The 15747-nt window shown below is 40.1% G+C and overlaps 1 protein-coding gene across 3 annotated transcripts in view; it reads right to left on the bottom strand.

Moving 5' to 3' along the window:
- The window catches only part of LOC144615632 (uncharacterized), a 288416-nt gene that overhangs the window by 211062 nt on the left and 61607 nt on the right, over positions 1-15747 (bottom strand). For all 3 annotated transcript variants that reach the window (XM_081795031.1, XM_078442489.2, XM_078442488.2), the window contains exon 3: positions 8356-8520. In XM_081795031.1, coding sequence (XP_081651157.1) covers positions 8356-8520 — 165 coding nt within the window. The remainder of the gene's footprint in view (positions 1-8355; positions 8521-15747) is intronic.

Below are 15747 nucleotides of genomic sequence, written 5' to 3'. Positions count from 1 at the left end.
AGTAAAGAATATTTTGTGGCATTGTCCTAATCCAGAACTAAAAGGAAGTTCTAAACATAAACAGCAAGTCAAACTTTCTGATCAAAAGTTCTGTTGTTCTGTTCTATTCTATTCTGTAGTACACAACCACTGTACTACAAAGAGTTGAAGAGAGTCACATGTACCTAGAATTTCAGGAACAAACAATACAAACAGCCCTGACAAGATCATTTTCGGGTAACTACCAATGACCAAATTACATCAACAAGAAAGATTTTTTAATTGCTTAAAGAGATTCTGAAATTAACATAATGGTCAAAAGATGAAGATGTATACGTGCATGCCTTGCATAGTGTAAACCTCTTTGTAAATAAGGAAATCTCAACCTTGTAGCCTCGAATTCCTAAATCTATAAACAAGAAAGTGTAGCTCACCCAAATGTAACTGGCATTTTATTTGCATTAAACAAAGAACTATCAAATAGCAAAGAAGGGTGAAATGATAGCAAATGCATTTCATACACAGACCAACTCACATTCCTTTAATCTTTGGATACTCCTCCTCCTGAAACCTTTTCGGCCCACATCCAGGAAGCCCTTTCAAATGACTCCGTATATCAAACTCTTATTATCACAATCTATTTGGCTTAATCTATGACTTCTAAGAACTGTTACTTTTTCAACTCCCAAACCTAACTGTACTACTAACATTTCCTACCACCCAATTCAAAAAGAAGAAATGGCATCAGGAAAGTAAAAAGAGGAAGGAAAAAGGGGGGAAATGTGAGGAATCAAGAAAAAAAAACAAGTAAAATCATGATTATAATAGGGCAAAATACCTCATTCCATTATTTTCCTTTTCTCCAGCTTACTAAATTCAGTAGAAAACTTTTCTAGTAATAATAGCTGATGTTTGCAGAGCAGCTATTATGAGCTGAGCATTGCTCTAAGCACCTTACAAGTATTATCTCACTTAATACAAGTCAATGAGGTAGGTATGATTAAAATTCCATTTTACAGACAAAAACTCTGAGACCCAGAGACCCAGGTCACAGAGCTAGTAAGTACCAGATCCAGGATTCAACCCAAGCAAAACTACTTCTGGAGACCATATTTTTACCCAGTTCTGTGTAAGAGAACCTGTTACTGCATCCACTTGTGAGTTCCATTGTGACACTACAAACTCAGGGGGGAGGAGATCCTAGTAATTTGTTCCTTCAGTAAACATTTATCATGGGGGCCCCTGGGTGGCTCAGTGAGTTAAGCGTCTGACTGCTTCAGCTCAGATCATGATCTCATGGTTCTCGTAGGTTCGAGGCCCATGGTCAGGTTCTCTGCTGTCAGCACAGAGCCTGTTTCAGATACTCTATCCCCCCCCCTCCCCCACTCATGTGCACTCTTTCTCTCTCAAAAATGAATTAAAAAAATAAAAAATAAAAACATTTATCATGAACAGACTCTAGTTTCAGCTTCTTGAAGGGAATACAAAAATGAACAAATCTTATTTCCAGCCTTAGATAAACTCAGTCTAGTGGAGGATATGTTATTACAACACAATGAAAACAGTGCTTATAGAGCTCCATCCAAACTGCTACTGGGGATATGGAGTGGAATGACTAACTTTGTGGAGAATGTCAGGGGGATATCAAAGAGAGGTGATATACAATCTAAGTTTTTCAAAGGACAAATAGAAGTTTCCAGAAATAGGATAGAAGAAGTAAGTAGGAACCAATGTTTTCAATAATAATGAAGACTCATTTTTTAATAAAAAAAATTTTTTGATGCATACACATACACAGGGTTTAGTCCTCCTCGTTAGTGTAGTGGTGAGTCTCCCCGCCTGTCACATACACAGGGTTTAAGCCAAGTCCACAGAAGACATAAAAATAAATTACAATTTCTCCTTTCAATAACTAGATCACCTAGAAGGGAGGTAACACACAAATGAATATTTTAAGGCCATATATATAATGCTGTAAGACATCTAGGATATGCCCTTTAGATGACCTAAGAACTTCTTAGAATGAATCTAAGGAATTCTAGGAAACTAATGCCTATTCTGCTTCTATAAGCCTGAGTTCAGGAATGTAGTTGGATCAGCTGAACTACCCTCAAGGACCCAAGGGTAAAGGATGAGAACTGAATGTACTGCTTCAATCACATTTTGCACTCTCTAATTTTGAGATTGATGACCTGGACCAAGTAAGGACATATCTGTACATACCCAGACTAGACAATGTGCAGGCCTCCTCCAGCCTTAAGCATAACACTGGGCATGGAAAGGGACAAGTTATACTTGTAGAAAGACTTACAATCTGCACTCACAATGGTGTAACCCCTGGTTAGAGGGGGTTACTAGGAAGCTTGTATCTTTGTACTGGATGCTGCTACTGACCTTACCACCATTATCCTAACTCCACTTTGTACTTACTGCATTCCTAAGATAAGTAAAGCATGTCTGATTTACTCAAAGAGAGAGGGATGAAGTAGAAGCACAAAGAGAATCAAGGAACAGACACAAAAAGAGTACCCAGTGGTTTTGCCACCCTTTGAGACTTTACTGTACCTTTGAGACCTATCTGTACTCTTAGTGCTGTATTCCATTTCCTTCCATATAACTTGAGTTGGTTTCCATTACTTAAAACCAGGGTCTTAAATAGTAATATTGCAGAATCTGCAGAAGGCCAATTAATATTATCCCATTCACTAGGATACAGTGGCCAAAAGAAAGAGAAGGAAGGAAGAGAAAAAAGGAGAATAGAAAGAAGGCAGGGAGGCAGGAAGGGAGGGATGGAGGGAAAGGAAGAGAAGGGAAGAAGAGAGAGAGAAGAAAAACCTCCCATTCTGCTCCCCAATAGGAAAGGGAGTAGATTCACAGCCTGAGTTTTGAAGATAAGTGCATGTGCATAAGAACAATGAATTTGGTGGATAAAACAAACAAAAATTCCCAGACTAATCCTAACAGTGCTTTGGGAAAATGACCTGGTGAATGGGTTTAGGGGTGGTGGATGGAAGCAGGGGGGAAAGATAAGAGATATCATTTGGGAATTGAGAATTAACCTTAAGAAGGAAAGGACTGTACAAATCGAACAGACAAGAGGAATGCAATTATGTGTCATTCCCAAGTTAATTCAGGAAAAAATGGTATGAAAAATGCTGAGAAAGAAGACTGGACAACACTTAGCAACCAATAGCCGTGTGGGATAATGGAGGAAAGGAGGAGTCAAAGGTAACTGTCCCAAGTCTGGGGGCTGGGTGGCTACAAGAATAAGACCAGTGAGTCCATCACAAATCAGGAGGAGCGATGGTTTAAGAGGCCGGAGATCATGCGTATGGGAGGTACCTGCCTGGCACTTTCAAATGACTCACCCAGTGGGGGTGTCCACCAGTCCAGGAGAAAGACAATACAGTGTCTACAGATATGGGGGTTGGTCTTCTGGGCTGACAGTTGACATGAGCTCACTTAGGTAGAGCTTTACAGAGAGAGAGAGAAGGACCAGTAAGGCCTGGGGGAGGAGCGACATCTGGGGATGGACAGATGTGGGCAATAGGACTACAAAACCCCAGAGAAATCAAAGGAAATCAGGAACTCACAGTGCCAGTGATACTAAGAAAGAAGACAGTGTTCAGGAGGCGGCAGTCCACAGTTTAAAACAGCTCGGAGAGGTCAGAAAAAAAATTGAGAATTTGAGACTAGCCATCAAAATTCACATTAAAAAGTCACTGAGCACTTTTCAGTGGCTTGATGAGAGAGAATATCAAATGACAAAGGTCCCAGGAGTAAGTAGTTACGAGCAAGTGAGAACTCTTCCAAGGGTGTTTGGAGATGAAGAGAAGCAGACAAGAGAGGCTTGATCATGAGTGTTGTCTTTTTTCTCTTGTTTCTGTTTGGATGGTGGCTTTGGACTGTTGGTTGTCAATGTTTTGAATAACGAACACCTAATTGTAGGTAATGGGGAAAGGACCAGTGACCCCAGACATTAAAAATGCATGAAAGGGAGTAAAATTGGTAGAAATAAGATCGTGGAAGGGAAAAACAGCACCAGTGTTCCTGAAGAGAAAAGTCTGATTTGGAGAGGGAGATTGTTAAGTGAGGTCTTCCATTCTCTGTAAAGTCACAGGAGAGGCCTACCAAGAGAGATGGAGATGCTAGCACGTGAAATCACAGTTCAAAACACAGGCCCTGCAGCCAGTCAGCACGTAACAAACATTTGTTGAATGAATAAATGATTCTCCTACTCCAATATGTATGTGTGAATATAGACATAGATTTTTTTTTGAGTGACAGAGAGGGAGCAAGTGAGTGAGGAGCAGAGAGAGAGAGAGAGAGAGAAGTGGGGGTCACTCAAAGTGGGGCTTTTCACCTGAAGCGGACCTCATGCTCACCCAAAGCGGGGCTCGAGCTCAGCAGATGGGGGACTTGAACTCGTAAACCATAAGATCATGACCTGAGCCAAAGTCAGATGCTTAACTGACTGAGCCACTCAGACTCCCTGTTGCTGATGGTTTTCGAAAATTAGTTCCGAAAAAAGAGAGCATTCTATAACCAATAACCCTAAAGAGAGCCAAAAATAACAATAAGCTCCACTTGCCTTGAACATCAGAGAAGAGGTATGCAATTATGTGTCATGCCCAAGTTAATTCAGCCACACCTATACACTCAGAAGCCATAGCATCAGCAGAATAATTTTCCATGATGAAAGGCAAAGTAGTATAAACAGCATTTTCATTTCCATAAAGGAAACTCCATGACACCCTTTCCATATGACCTGCCTCTAATGTCCCTGTTTTCTCATAAATGACTTCGTGTCTTCCAGCACAAACATTCTGAGGGTAGCATGCACCCCATCTCCAGTTACAAGCCAAATAAGGAAGGTCAGTATATGACCAAGGCAGAGTAAAGATGATCACGCATTCAGAATCAATATCAAGAGCTACAGACGACTAATGATAATAAAACCCTCCGCAGAAAACTAACAAGACGTGTTCAATGTGGCCGCCAAAAAAGCTGGTACACAAGATGTAGATGTAAATAAAATGTAAAGTAACTAAAGAGAACAAGGGCTTGGTCATTTTTGGAAAACTGGAGTGTTACTTACTGCTATTTGTCTATGCCCTTGAAAGGAAATGTGCTAAACAACCCAGGTTTCCAGAAGCAAATGATTTAACGGCCTCAGACCTTGGTCGTCTTTCTTTCTAAGAGCTAATGCAAGGGTTCTTAAAATTTTCTGTGCCATTGACCTCTTTGGCAGGCTACGGAAGCCTATGGACCCCTTCTCAGAATAAAACTGATAAAGGCATAAAATAAAATAAGTTTACCAAAGCAACTGAAATTGAATTACAATTGAGTTTCATTTTGTGTTTAATAAAAATAGAAAATTTTTGCTGTGAACCTGAATTCACAGACTCCAGGTTAAAAACCCTTGGTTGTCCCTTTTATGAATAGAACTAACGTAATTGGCATTCACCTACTGTGATTACTAACTAAATAAACACAAGCTTTGGCCTTCTAGAACTATTAAGACTTCAGCAAGTGATCAGAGAGCAAGGACCTAGAACTGTGACTGCAGCAAGCACAGGAAAGATTCAAGTTCATGGATGCAGAGAATCTCTGACACACTCTGACAAAATTCACATCACCACTACCCTGGCTCCCGGAAGGGCCCTGAAGAAGGATGAGTGAAGTGTTCCTTCAGTTATTCCAGCCTAACATGATTCACTCTCTGTGTCCTGAAAACCTATAACGTGCAAATGACAATCTTAAACTGTCTAAGATCATGTTGCTAAGTATGTTTCTCTCTGTATTATTTTGATTAAAATTCTCTCAGAAAGAAGGTATATTTCATCAAAATTCTAAGTTAGGCATTGTTCATTGAAATATTGCTAAATACATGACAATTACAATTTTTATAATAATACACATGAGATACTTAAAAAGAAAAACCACAGGAGCACAGATTTTTTAATATACTCGGGTGGTTGATTGTTGTTGGTATTGGGTTGTCTTTATTGCAAAGGTTGGGAGAAACCACCTTTTACCCAGGTATACAGTGAAAGTGGGCATTTGACGATGTATGAGACAGGAAATAGCCATAAAGGAAGCAATAATCAGCAATAGGTAAGGATCTTCTTGGCATTGCTCAAGCCATGAACTTGTTATTTCCCCACTAAAGCCAAGTGTTTTAATTTCCTACAGGTGCCATAAAGGTTACCTCAGGACTGGTGGCATAAAATAACAGAAATTTATTATCTCACAGTTCCAGACAGCAGAAGTTGAAAATCAAGGTGTTAGCAGGGTCGGTTCCCTCTGGAAGCTCTGAGGAGGAATCTGTTCCAGGCATTTCTTCCCGCAACCCTCAGCATCCCTTCACTTGGGTGTGCATAACATCTCTTTACTTCGGTCTGCTTCTGTCTTCACCTGGCCTTCTTTCTGTGTCTCAAGTCTTTCTCTTATAAGGACACAATTTATTGGATTTAGAGCTCACCCTAAATCCAGGACGATCTCATCTCAAGATCCTTAACTAACTACATTGGCAAAGACCCTACTTCCAAATAAGTTCACATTCACAGGTACTCACAGGGCTGGGGACTGGAATATATCTTTTAGGGGAACAGAATTCAACTTACTACACCAAAGAACCTTAAAATTCCAGACATGCTAGCTACAGAGGCTTTTGGTAAAAGATGATAGGAGGCAATGCAAAGTATAAAGCATTTTTTCTTATACACAGTATCAGTAGATACTTCTATATTTTTTTTAAAAAAATGCATATCATAAATTCTTAGCACTGCAGATCTGTGCAATAAACACAGGGAGTATATGTAGCTACAGAACTGAAATAGAGTTGGTGCAGACTGTGTAGTTGAAACAGAAAGTTAAGATATTTTAGGGACTTAACTTTGAGAAATTATAGACACATACCAGAAACTCCCGGTGATCATCTCTGAAATGAGCTGTGCCCAGGCCAGTCCGGGAAGGTGTGGGCTAGTGTAGGATGTAAAAACAGGATGAAGACAGATGTCTCCTTAGTCACTGCTGCCTAAGGGTATTCCTAGTTCTTTAAGGAAATAGGCTGAGTATCACCCAACCCATGTTGGAGCTATGACTGAATTGTTTAAGATATGCTGTCTATATTTGTTCTTAAATTACCACTTTGTGAGTTTTCAAAAATGTATAGTTCATCTAGTGGTATGTGGCCAACTCTACTAAATTAAGGCTTTTGTGTTTACATAAAGTCCTAAAAAAGTGGAGAAGAAGACACTTAATGTAGTACAAAGAAAAATGGTATCAGAACTGGGAAGACCAATTGATACTTGCATTCAGAAAGGGGATTCTGCTTGATGCCCAAATATGAATATTCTTATTTGGATCCAACACCCTTAATATATCCTAAGACTTTGAAAGCTAGGTGCCAAGGTATGGTGATATGGCCTTTATCCAAGTAATCTAACTTCATGAATATTTTCCATATCTTCAAAATAGAAAGAATATTGTCACCTAAAAACTAGAAGTATGCAAAGGTATAAATATTTTATAAATTTGTTCATTTTATTTAATGATATTATACAGTCATTTATAGATGTACAATCCTTAGACTTACTAAACATATTACTCCTGTCTTTTCCGAAAGGACCCCGTCTTATTCTTCTTTGGTATCTCTCACAACACCTAGCACAGTTCCTGGGGTGTAGTGTATCCAAGATCAGTGGTGGCTACAAGATTGCCTGATACTTTATGCTAAATGGTTGTTCCTTCTTATGGAAATGACGACCAGCAAATGTGATGATCTGAAGGGATTTAGGTTAGATAAACACTGCTCAACATTTTCCCCACTGAGGCAACAATGAAATCTAGGTTGGGAAATACCTAAGTGTGCGGGCATGTTCTGTGCCTCAGTTTCCTCATTTGTTGTACTTGCTTCAGAGGGCTGTTGTGAGGCTTAAACAAATGTTTTAAAAGTGTCCAGAAAAATGTCTGGCACATAGAAAGTTCTATATAAGCATTTTTATTAGCAGTGGTGTTCATATTATTGTTTTTCACTAGCCTTCCAGAACTGGATTTGTTTGAAGGAGAAAACACAATAATACATCTTTTATCAGCATTGCTGGGGAACAATTTCTTCCAAATTATTGTAATTACTACCTTTAAGTAGTCAATCAGTCAATCCATCAGTCAGTATTGAGCACCTATTGAATGCCAGTGACTGTTCTCTGACAATACAGAACACGGTAATGAAGAGGCAGTTCCTGGACTCCAATAAGCTTACCCTCCAGTGGGAACAGAAATACATAAACACATCAGTAAGAAGCTAGGCACTCTCAGACACTATGTACCATGAGGGAAATAAAATTATGTAATGTGACATACGGTGCCTACCTGAAAGGTGGTAGATGGGAGAGCTAATCTGAGCTAAGAGGGTCGTTAAAGGCAACAAGATGAGAAGCTGAGCTGAGAACAGAATAATGAGGCAGTCACTTGTAGATCTGAGCAAAGTCCTTTCTTTCCAAGCAAAGGCAGCAGTAGCTACAATATGCAAACATCCTGTAGCGGAAACAAATACACAAGGTTAGGACAGGAAGACATTACTTGAATGCTATCTGACATAATCCAGGGCACAGGGATGAACCAAAAACTGGGACAAGGAAGAAGATAATTGGAGGAGTGGTCTTTTTGAAGGTACTTCTGGGTGAGATCCAGAGTATACCTGGACAAAACGGCCTTAGGGGCACATTGGCAGAATGTATAAGTATGAATATGGGGGGGCTCTTAGAATTAGTGGTAGGAAAATGAGATCATGGTAACATCACAGCATGTGATTGAGTGGGGAAGGGAAGAAGAGGTTTAAGGAGTCATTTCAGAGAGTGAGACATTGAATCTGCTTGGCAGACACAGCAGGATGGCACTTAGTGTGGTATGCCTTTGCCACGTGTGCTCATGGTTTTGAAATGACTGTAGTCAGCATGACTGTGATTTTCCCCAGCAACAGTTACCTGCTTTGAGTGGAGGTCCAAAGTAGGCAGTTAGCTAGGGGAAACCGAGGTTGAGATTTTGCCAGATAAGGAAAATGGACAAAGAGATGGCCAAGGGAATCAAAAAGCATTTGTGAGCAAAGGGTCGCGGGAGTAGGTGGAATCTCGGCGAGGTAAAAGAAATGAAAAGACAGGAGGAGCAAGAGCAACTGAGGAGTATAAGAGTAAGCAAGAGCAGAGGTCTAGATGAGGTCAGAAACCAGCAAGAGTGGGACAGACAGGGTGAGTGGGCTGGATGGACAGAGGTAATGATGAGAAAATCAGAGTGAAAATGGAAGTGTGGCAATTATTAGTTATGAAAAGGTGGATGCAGGTGACTGTGAGTGGTTTCTCAGGAGAGAGGGTGGGTCAGTATTAAAAACTCACTTCATGACAATCATTTTGGATAGAAATGCCATTAAAATGGTTTTTATACCATTCCTTGTATTATGGAAGCACACTAAACATAATTTTTCTTATAACAGGGCTATCAATATAAAGATTAATATATTATAACATATATAGTAATTCCTTCAGCATATCCTGATTGTTTTGCTCCTATAATAAAGTATCCCAGTCATATTTTGAGTCTTGGGTCTGCTTTTTAGAGTTTTCCTGTCTCTTCCTTTTCCCCTTCCAAGTAGAGTGGTCTAAAAACTGGTCTTAGACTTAACTAAAATGTCTTAATGGCACTACATTTGAAGTCCATGAACTTGACTGAATCCGTTTGGGTTCCCTTGGCGTCCTTAACTGGGCTTCCTTCCCTCCCTCTGGTCAAATGAGGATTTATTCTTTGAAGAGGAGAAGGGGGCACCAGGATCGACAGATACCACCCTCCCCTCCAAAAATAATAAACTTTTATTTCTAGCAAGTGGATTTTGACAAGATTTGATAAACTTCTTTTCTCTACATAAATTTCTAGTGTTTAATTAAAATATTTCTCTTGCTTATGAATGGTATTCTTAATGAATGGCCATTAAGTTATGAATGGCCCTGGATTTAAGTTCAAAATTAAAACAGTTCTGATCTAAAGTATTAAGTAATTCACATTTGAATGACATAAAAAATTATAACCTACCTCCCCACTGCTTCCAAGTAGTCTTTCCCTTGTGGCTTTCCTTGTGTGTAAAATCTATTATGTAATCATTGCCTTACCAAATGCAAGAAAGCATAAATTAAGAATATTCCCAAATAGTCACTAGTCCCACCAAACCAGATTATCTATCTAAAGAGGATCAGTAGAATAAGCCATTTATTTTGTTTTTCTCCACCTCCTCTTTTTTAATGATTTCAAATATTTTTTACTTATACCATTTGAAAGCCATCTGTCCACATCTTTTCCCTGCAATGGTTATATAAAAACAAAGGTGACATTTCTGAGGAATCAAAACTCTTTCAATGGCTCCTGTACAGTCCTAAAATGTGAAGAGGGTAGTCTTCCCTCCCTTTCCTATAATGAATGCTGGACACCCTTCCATGGCCTGTTTACAAGTGCTAATTGCTGGGACTGTGCAATGTCTCACTACCAAGACACTTTCAGAAAAAAAGACCCAAGAATTCCATCACATTTTCACAAAATGCTATTGCAGACTTAGGAGATACGGAGCTGGGAGAGAAGTAATTAAATGAAAAGGTTATAGCTGCAAAAGAAGTCTGAAAAAAAGCAGAACCCTGGGAATAGCAGGAGAGAAGTAGCCAGAGGCACTGGCCTTTTCTGAACGAGTTTAGCACAAAAATGTTTGGCCATCAGTAGAGGCAGTTAATTGAGCATTCCACTTCCACTGGTGAAGAGTGGATTTAACCACATCAACACAGTGTTTACATGAATGGTTTCAAAGATCTTAAATTTCTACATATCTCTCTTAGGGGTTGCTACCAGTCCATCATTGTTCCTTCGAAACATATATTCACTTATTCATTCAACAATATTTACTGAGACCCTGCTACGTGGTACCAACCACCATTCCAGGTGCTACATACACAGCAGATTGCAAATGACACAAAAATGCTTTGTTCCCGTGGCTCCTGCAATCTAGGGGAAGACAAACAATAAACACAGTAAATCATTCCATTACAGTGTGATAGAAACTAATGAGTGCTATGGAAACAAAGCAGAGAAAGGGGGGAACAAGTAAAGGAAGCTAGGCATGTACCGGTATAATTTTAAATAGACCTGCCTTGACTGTTCTTTCTGAATGATCTCTAAGTTGCACCATTCAGTGAGAAAAGCAAGAAGTAGAATGTGACTAGTAGTCTGCCGCTTGGATTTTTTAAGACTAAATATACAGGCTTTTATTTGCATAGTTTGTCTGTGAAAGGAACCCAATAAATCATCAACATGGTTGCTTCTGGACAGGAGAACTCGATGTCTGGGGGGAAATGCTTTCTAATGTTACTGCTTTCATATCTTGAATTTTGCACCTGTGCATCAACCTTTCAAATATTTTAATTTAATCCTTTAACATGAAGTTTTACATAACCTAAAATAATCTATAGTAGTGAAATCAACTGTTTGGCAAGTAATCTATAAATATAAAATAAATCAACTATATTTGGCATTCCCTTACCAGCATGATAAAGAAAGCTTTATAGTTATCTTTAAGGCAATTCCAAGGAAGAAAAATAACTCTTAGCAAGTAATTGATCTTTATAAATAGTCAAAAGTAGAAAAAAATGGGCTAATGTTTTCATTATTCTTGTCCTTTTCCAACAATGATCTGCTTTATACTAATCTCATTGCAAAGTCTCTTTGAACAGGACAATGGATTAAGCTACATTCACTTTTTTCTTCTTTTCTTTCTTTCTTTCTTTCTTTCTTTCTTTCTTTCTTTCTTTTTTTCTTTTTTGGTCTCCTCTTCAGTATGTGACAATTTAGCTAACCTCCCTTTCCTGGAACCAGGCACAGGCTGGCTGTACTAGAATCACCTTTACCAATAATATTTCTAGTACTAACAGGAACCACCACCCACTGTGGAAACAGCTCTCCCAGCACCTTGACAACCAGCTCCTTTACCAGGAGGCTGAGGTAAAACTTATTTTCAGCTTTTGAATTACAAAAAGAACATCTCTATTGACTTATCAAAAAATGTATCATTTATCAAAACATTAACTTGACTTAGATATTTCCTCCATCTCTTCAAACTTTGAAGATGTTCTTTGATAACATCATAGCCAAGTGACCTCATCCGAGACCAGCAGGTATGGCCTGGACCAAGTCCAGATTTCTCTTGGGGACGGTCAGTCCATAGTCCTGCCAAATTACCACAGACCTTGTGACTCAGAGAGTCAGAGATGCAGATAAATACAACAGGGATTCCTCCCCCATTTCCCAATCCCAGAAGTAGCTGCCCTTTACCTCGAGTCAGTGACTTTTTAAAGTGCTATTCACTCATTCTCACACACTCAACTCTTCTACTTTCACCTTTTCTTAAATTTCTAGTGACAGAGCCAGGGTCCTCAGGGCATGTCTTATTTTTAAATTCTTTATTGTTATTCCTGACATCATCGCCTAGCCCAGTCTCCATGATTGCCAGTGTCTGGCATATTTTCCCATCAGTGGTTTGGTTTTTTGTTTTGTTTTGTTTTGTTTTTTTGGTAACAGGTGGGTGGCAAAATGTTGTTTGGTTTTGCTTCCTGCTTTGTGTTGGCAGGAATCCTAGAAATTGGTATATAGTAAGTAAATTCAGGCCATGGACCCGGTTTGAACCCTTTGTCATTTCGCATTTCATGGAGGAGAAAAGGTGGTTCTATTAGCTCACCTCCCAGGAGAGTAGGAAAGAAGTAGAAAAGAAGTTGGCTGGGAAAAGAAATTAAACTTCCACATCTACCGAGAAGTAGCCGAGAAACTTCAGCCACACAGGTTATTTACTCAAGCCCCAGATTTGCTACAAGAAAATTCAGGAAGTTTGTTTTTCCCCCAAACAATAAATGGCATCCGAATCCCAGTGGTGTGATGAAGCCACCTTAGCGGGCAGACTGGAGAAGCAAGACTGAGCAGGTGCCCTTCCCATCCTACCGTATCCCATATCGTTATGCAGGATGGTACAAATAGCACACAATTATTCACACACGTAACTAAAAAGCCCAGGGTGTATAATCCTCTTCAGGTGTAGAGTTCCAACAGATTCAGAAATAGATCCCTCTCACCTCTTTGCTCTCCTTTCCCTTGACGGGCTTCTTTCTCAGGCTCACTCTCTCCTCTAGCAGGTTCACCTGAGGTCCAGGAAAGATTCCTATTAGCCCAGCCTAGCTCACGTGTCATCACGGAACTAATCACTGTGAACGAGACTGTGTGCTTTGACTGGCCAGGCCTATGTCACGGGTCTATTCCAAAAACCAACTCTCCCCCCATCCCCACTCAGTGTTGTCACTTCCACCTGGACCACAGGGACTGAGACCTGTGCTAGGGTGTTTCCCAAAGGAAAATGAAGATGTGGTTAGCACAAAGAAAAATGGATTCTGCAAAGGCTAGGACAAGAGGAGGTCAGTGAGGCACCAAAGAACCTAATTTAAGGAACACTCATTTTCTGGTTCACAAGGATCCATTTTAAGAGTGGATAGAGTGAACCCCGCCTCAAATTTTGTGCCCCTAGGCTCCTCACTCACCTCACCCCAGTCCCGACCCTGGATACTGGGCAAGCAAAAGACAAAATACTCATTATACCCATATTCAAAATTATCTCCCAAAGTGCCTGAAATCCAACCCCCCTCATTAGAGATTTATTTCTTTGGATAAGCCAGACATCTCCAGGAATCCTTCAGTTTTGTTTTGTTTTTCAAAAACAGCTAGAGGGCAAATCTGGCGTGAAGAGATTCCCATATATGTGCTAATTATAGACTATCATGTCAGTCACCTCCAGAGCCAGCACCCCATGATAATGTGTGACGCACTGTAAGAAGAGGTTTCTGGGAAGAGGGAGGAGTGGTCAAGACCCAAGACTGCAAAGAAAATAAGCCCCAAAGAGGAGAGAAATGACATAGAAAAGGAGACACAAGCTATTAAAGGCATACTTTCATTCAGTCATTAAGTAATAGCTCCAGGCCTACTTCATCAATTGTCCTAAATTCTGCTACATGGAGAGATTGAGACAGCAGGCTGGACCAAGAGGAAGTGGCAGGAAAGACTTAGGGCGTGATAAATGTGGAAATCTCTAAACAGGAATGCTATGGTGTGTGCAACATCTGGGAAGGCTTATCCGGAGTTCTGATGATAAGCTTTCAGGAGAAGGATGAATTCTGCCAACGGCAAAGCCTTGGTCTTCAGGCTGCTGGTATCTTTGAAAGTTTAATTTTCCCTACAGCAGGGGTTTAAGGAAAGACTGGGAGAGTTAGGAATTTTGTGTCCCTCCTAGGACCCAGGGAAAAATCAATCTTTAAACTACAAGATAAATAAGTCGAGTACCTCTTAAGTTTAGTACTAATAAAGACAATTTCTTCTATCCTTCATATTTCAGTAATTTAATCTTCCCTTTCTGGGACTCTAGTTGCCTTTGGCAAAGAAAAGAGCTTACATAACTGAAATATATCTGCCTTTCATAAAAATCAGGTTTAAAATTTTTTTGTCCACCTGAAAATAAGTATAAATAGCAATGATTCTATTATTAGTTGGAGACTGCATTTGGGATATGATTATCCATATGTCAATTCATCATGGATCCAAACACCACCCAGAAACCAGAATGACCTTGTCCACAGACCCAGCAACATGCTGGTGGCAGATATGTTACCCTGGTGTCAATGGTGGGTGCTTAGATGCCAGCAGCCTTGGAATGTGATACCTCACTCCCCTGTTTATAGAGCAGACTTGTGCATAAAATGGCTTCCTTGGGATGTTCCCCCAGGGAAAGAATGTGATGGCTAGAATGTTTGGTGCCCTCCACAACTGTATTTTCATAGTAATTATTTTCTTTATATTCCATTTGACGACTAACAAATCAGCATTACAGTTGTAAGTATCAGGGTCAGTGTGCAAAGAATCAAGTTTCCGTGCTTAAAGCCAGATGCTAGACCAGGGGCAGGTCACTAAAACCGTGCTGATTAACCATGAGGCCTCTAAGGAACACACCAGGAGGCCTTCTTTCCTAGCTGCACACCTTTCTCTCACTCTGTCAGTCTTCAAACTGGGGAAACTGATGCTATAAAATCAATTAATACTTTCTTAAGCTCTCCCTTGCCCAAAGAAACTATCAGATGAACCTCTGACATAGGTTTATCAATGAGTGCACTAAATATCGAGTACCTATTATAAGCAAGCACTGTTTTAGGTGTGGTGGAGAATCCCAGGCTGAAAACAATAGGGTGTCAACCCCGGGAGCTTGCAGTCCAGGAGAGGAGATGTAGACACAGTAACTCTCTTACAAGGCAAACCATCTTAACTGCTGTATTGGAAGCATAAACTACCCTGTATGGAGAAAGAAAAGTTGTATTGCAACCAGAGGCTCAGAGAAGACTTCTTGGAAGACATGGGGTGAGAGCTAACACCACAAGATACTCTGCGGAGAGCTGCAATCCAGGCAAAGGAAGGGTTGGCTCCAAAGTGCTGGGAACAGGCCTCCATGTGGCTGAACATCTGGATCTTGACAAGTATGCCATGGAACTTAAGACCAGATGGCTTGGCAAGAGACAGATTAGGAGATTTTAGGTTCTAAACTGCAGAGTTTGAGGGGTGCTTTGCCCCATAGGTTACCATGATTAATTAAATCTTAAACCCCCATAGCTGTAGTTTCTGAGCTCCTCCTATATAGGAAGACATATCAATCCC

The sequence above is a fragment of the Panthera onca genome, chromosome A2 (genome assembly GCF_046562875.1).
Source record: "Panthera onca isolate mPanOnc1 chromosome A2, mPanOnc1 haplotype 2, whole genome shotgun sequence".
NCBI classification, from domain to species: Eukaryota; Metazoa; Chordata; class Mammalia; order Carnivora; family Felidae; genus Panthera; species Panthera onca.
Note: the sequence above shows the minus strand (reverse complement) of the source record. Positions and strands in the feature narration are given on the sequence as shown.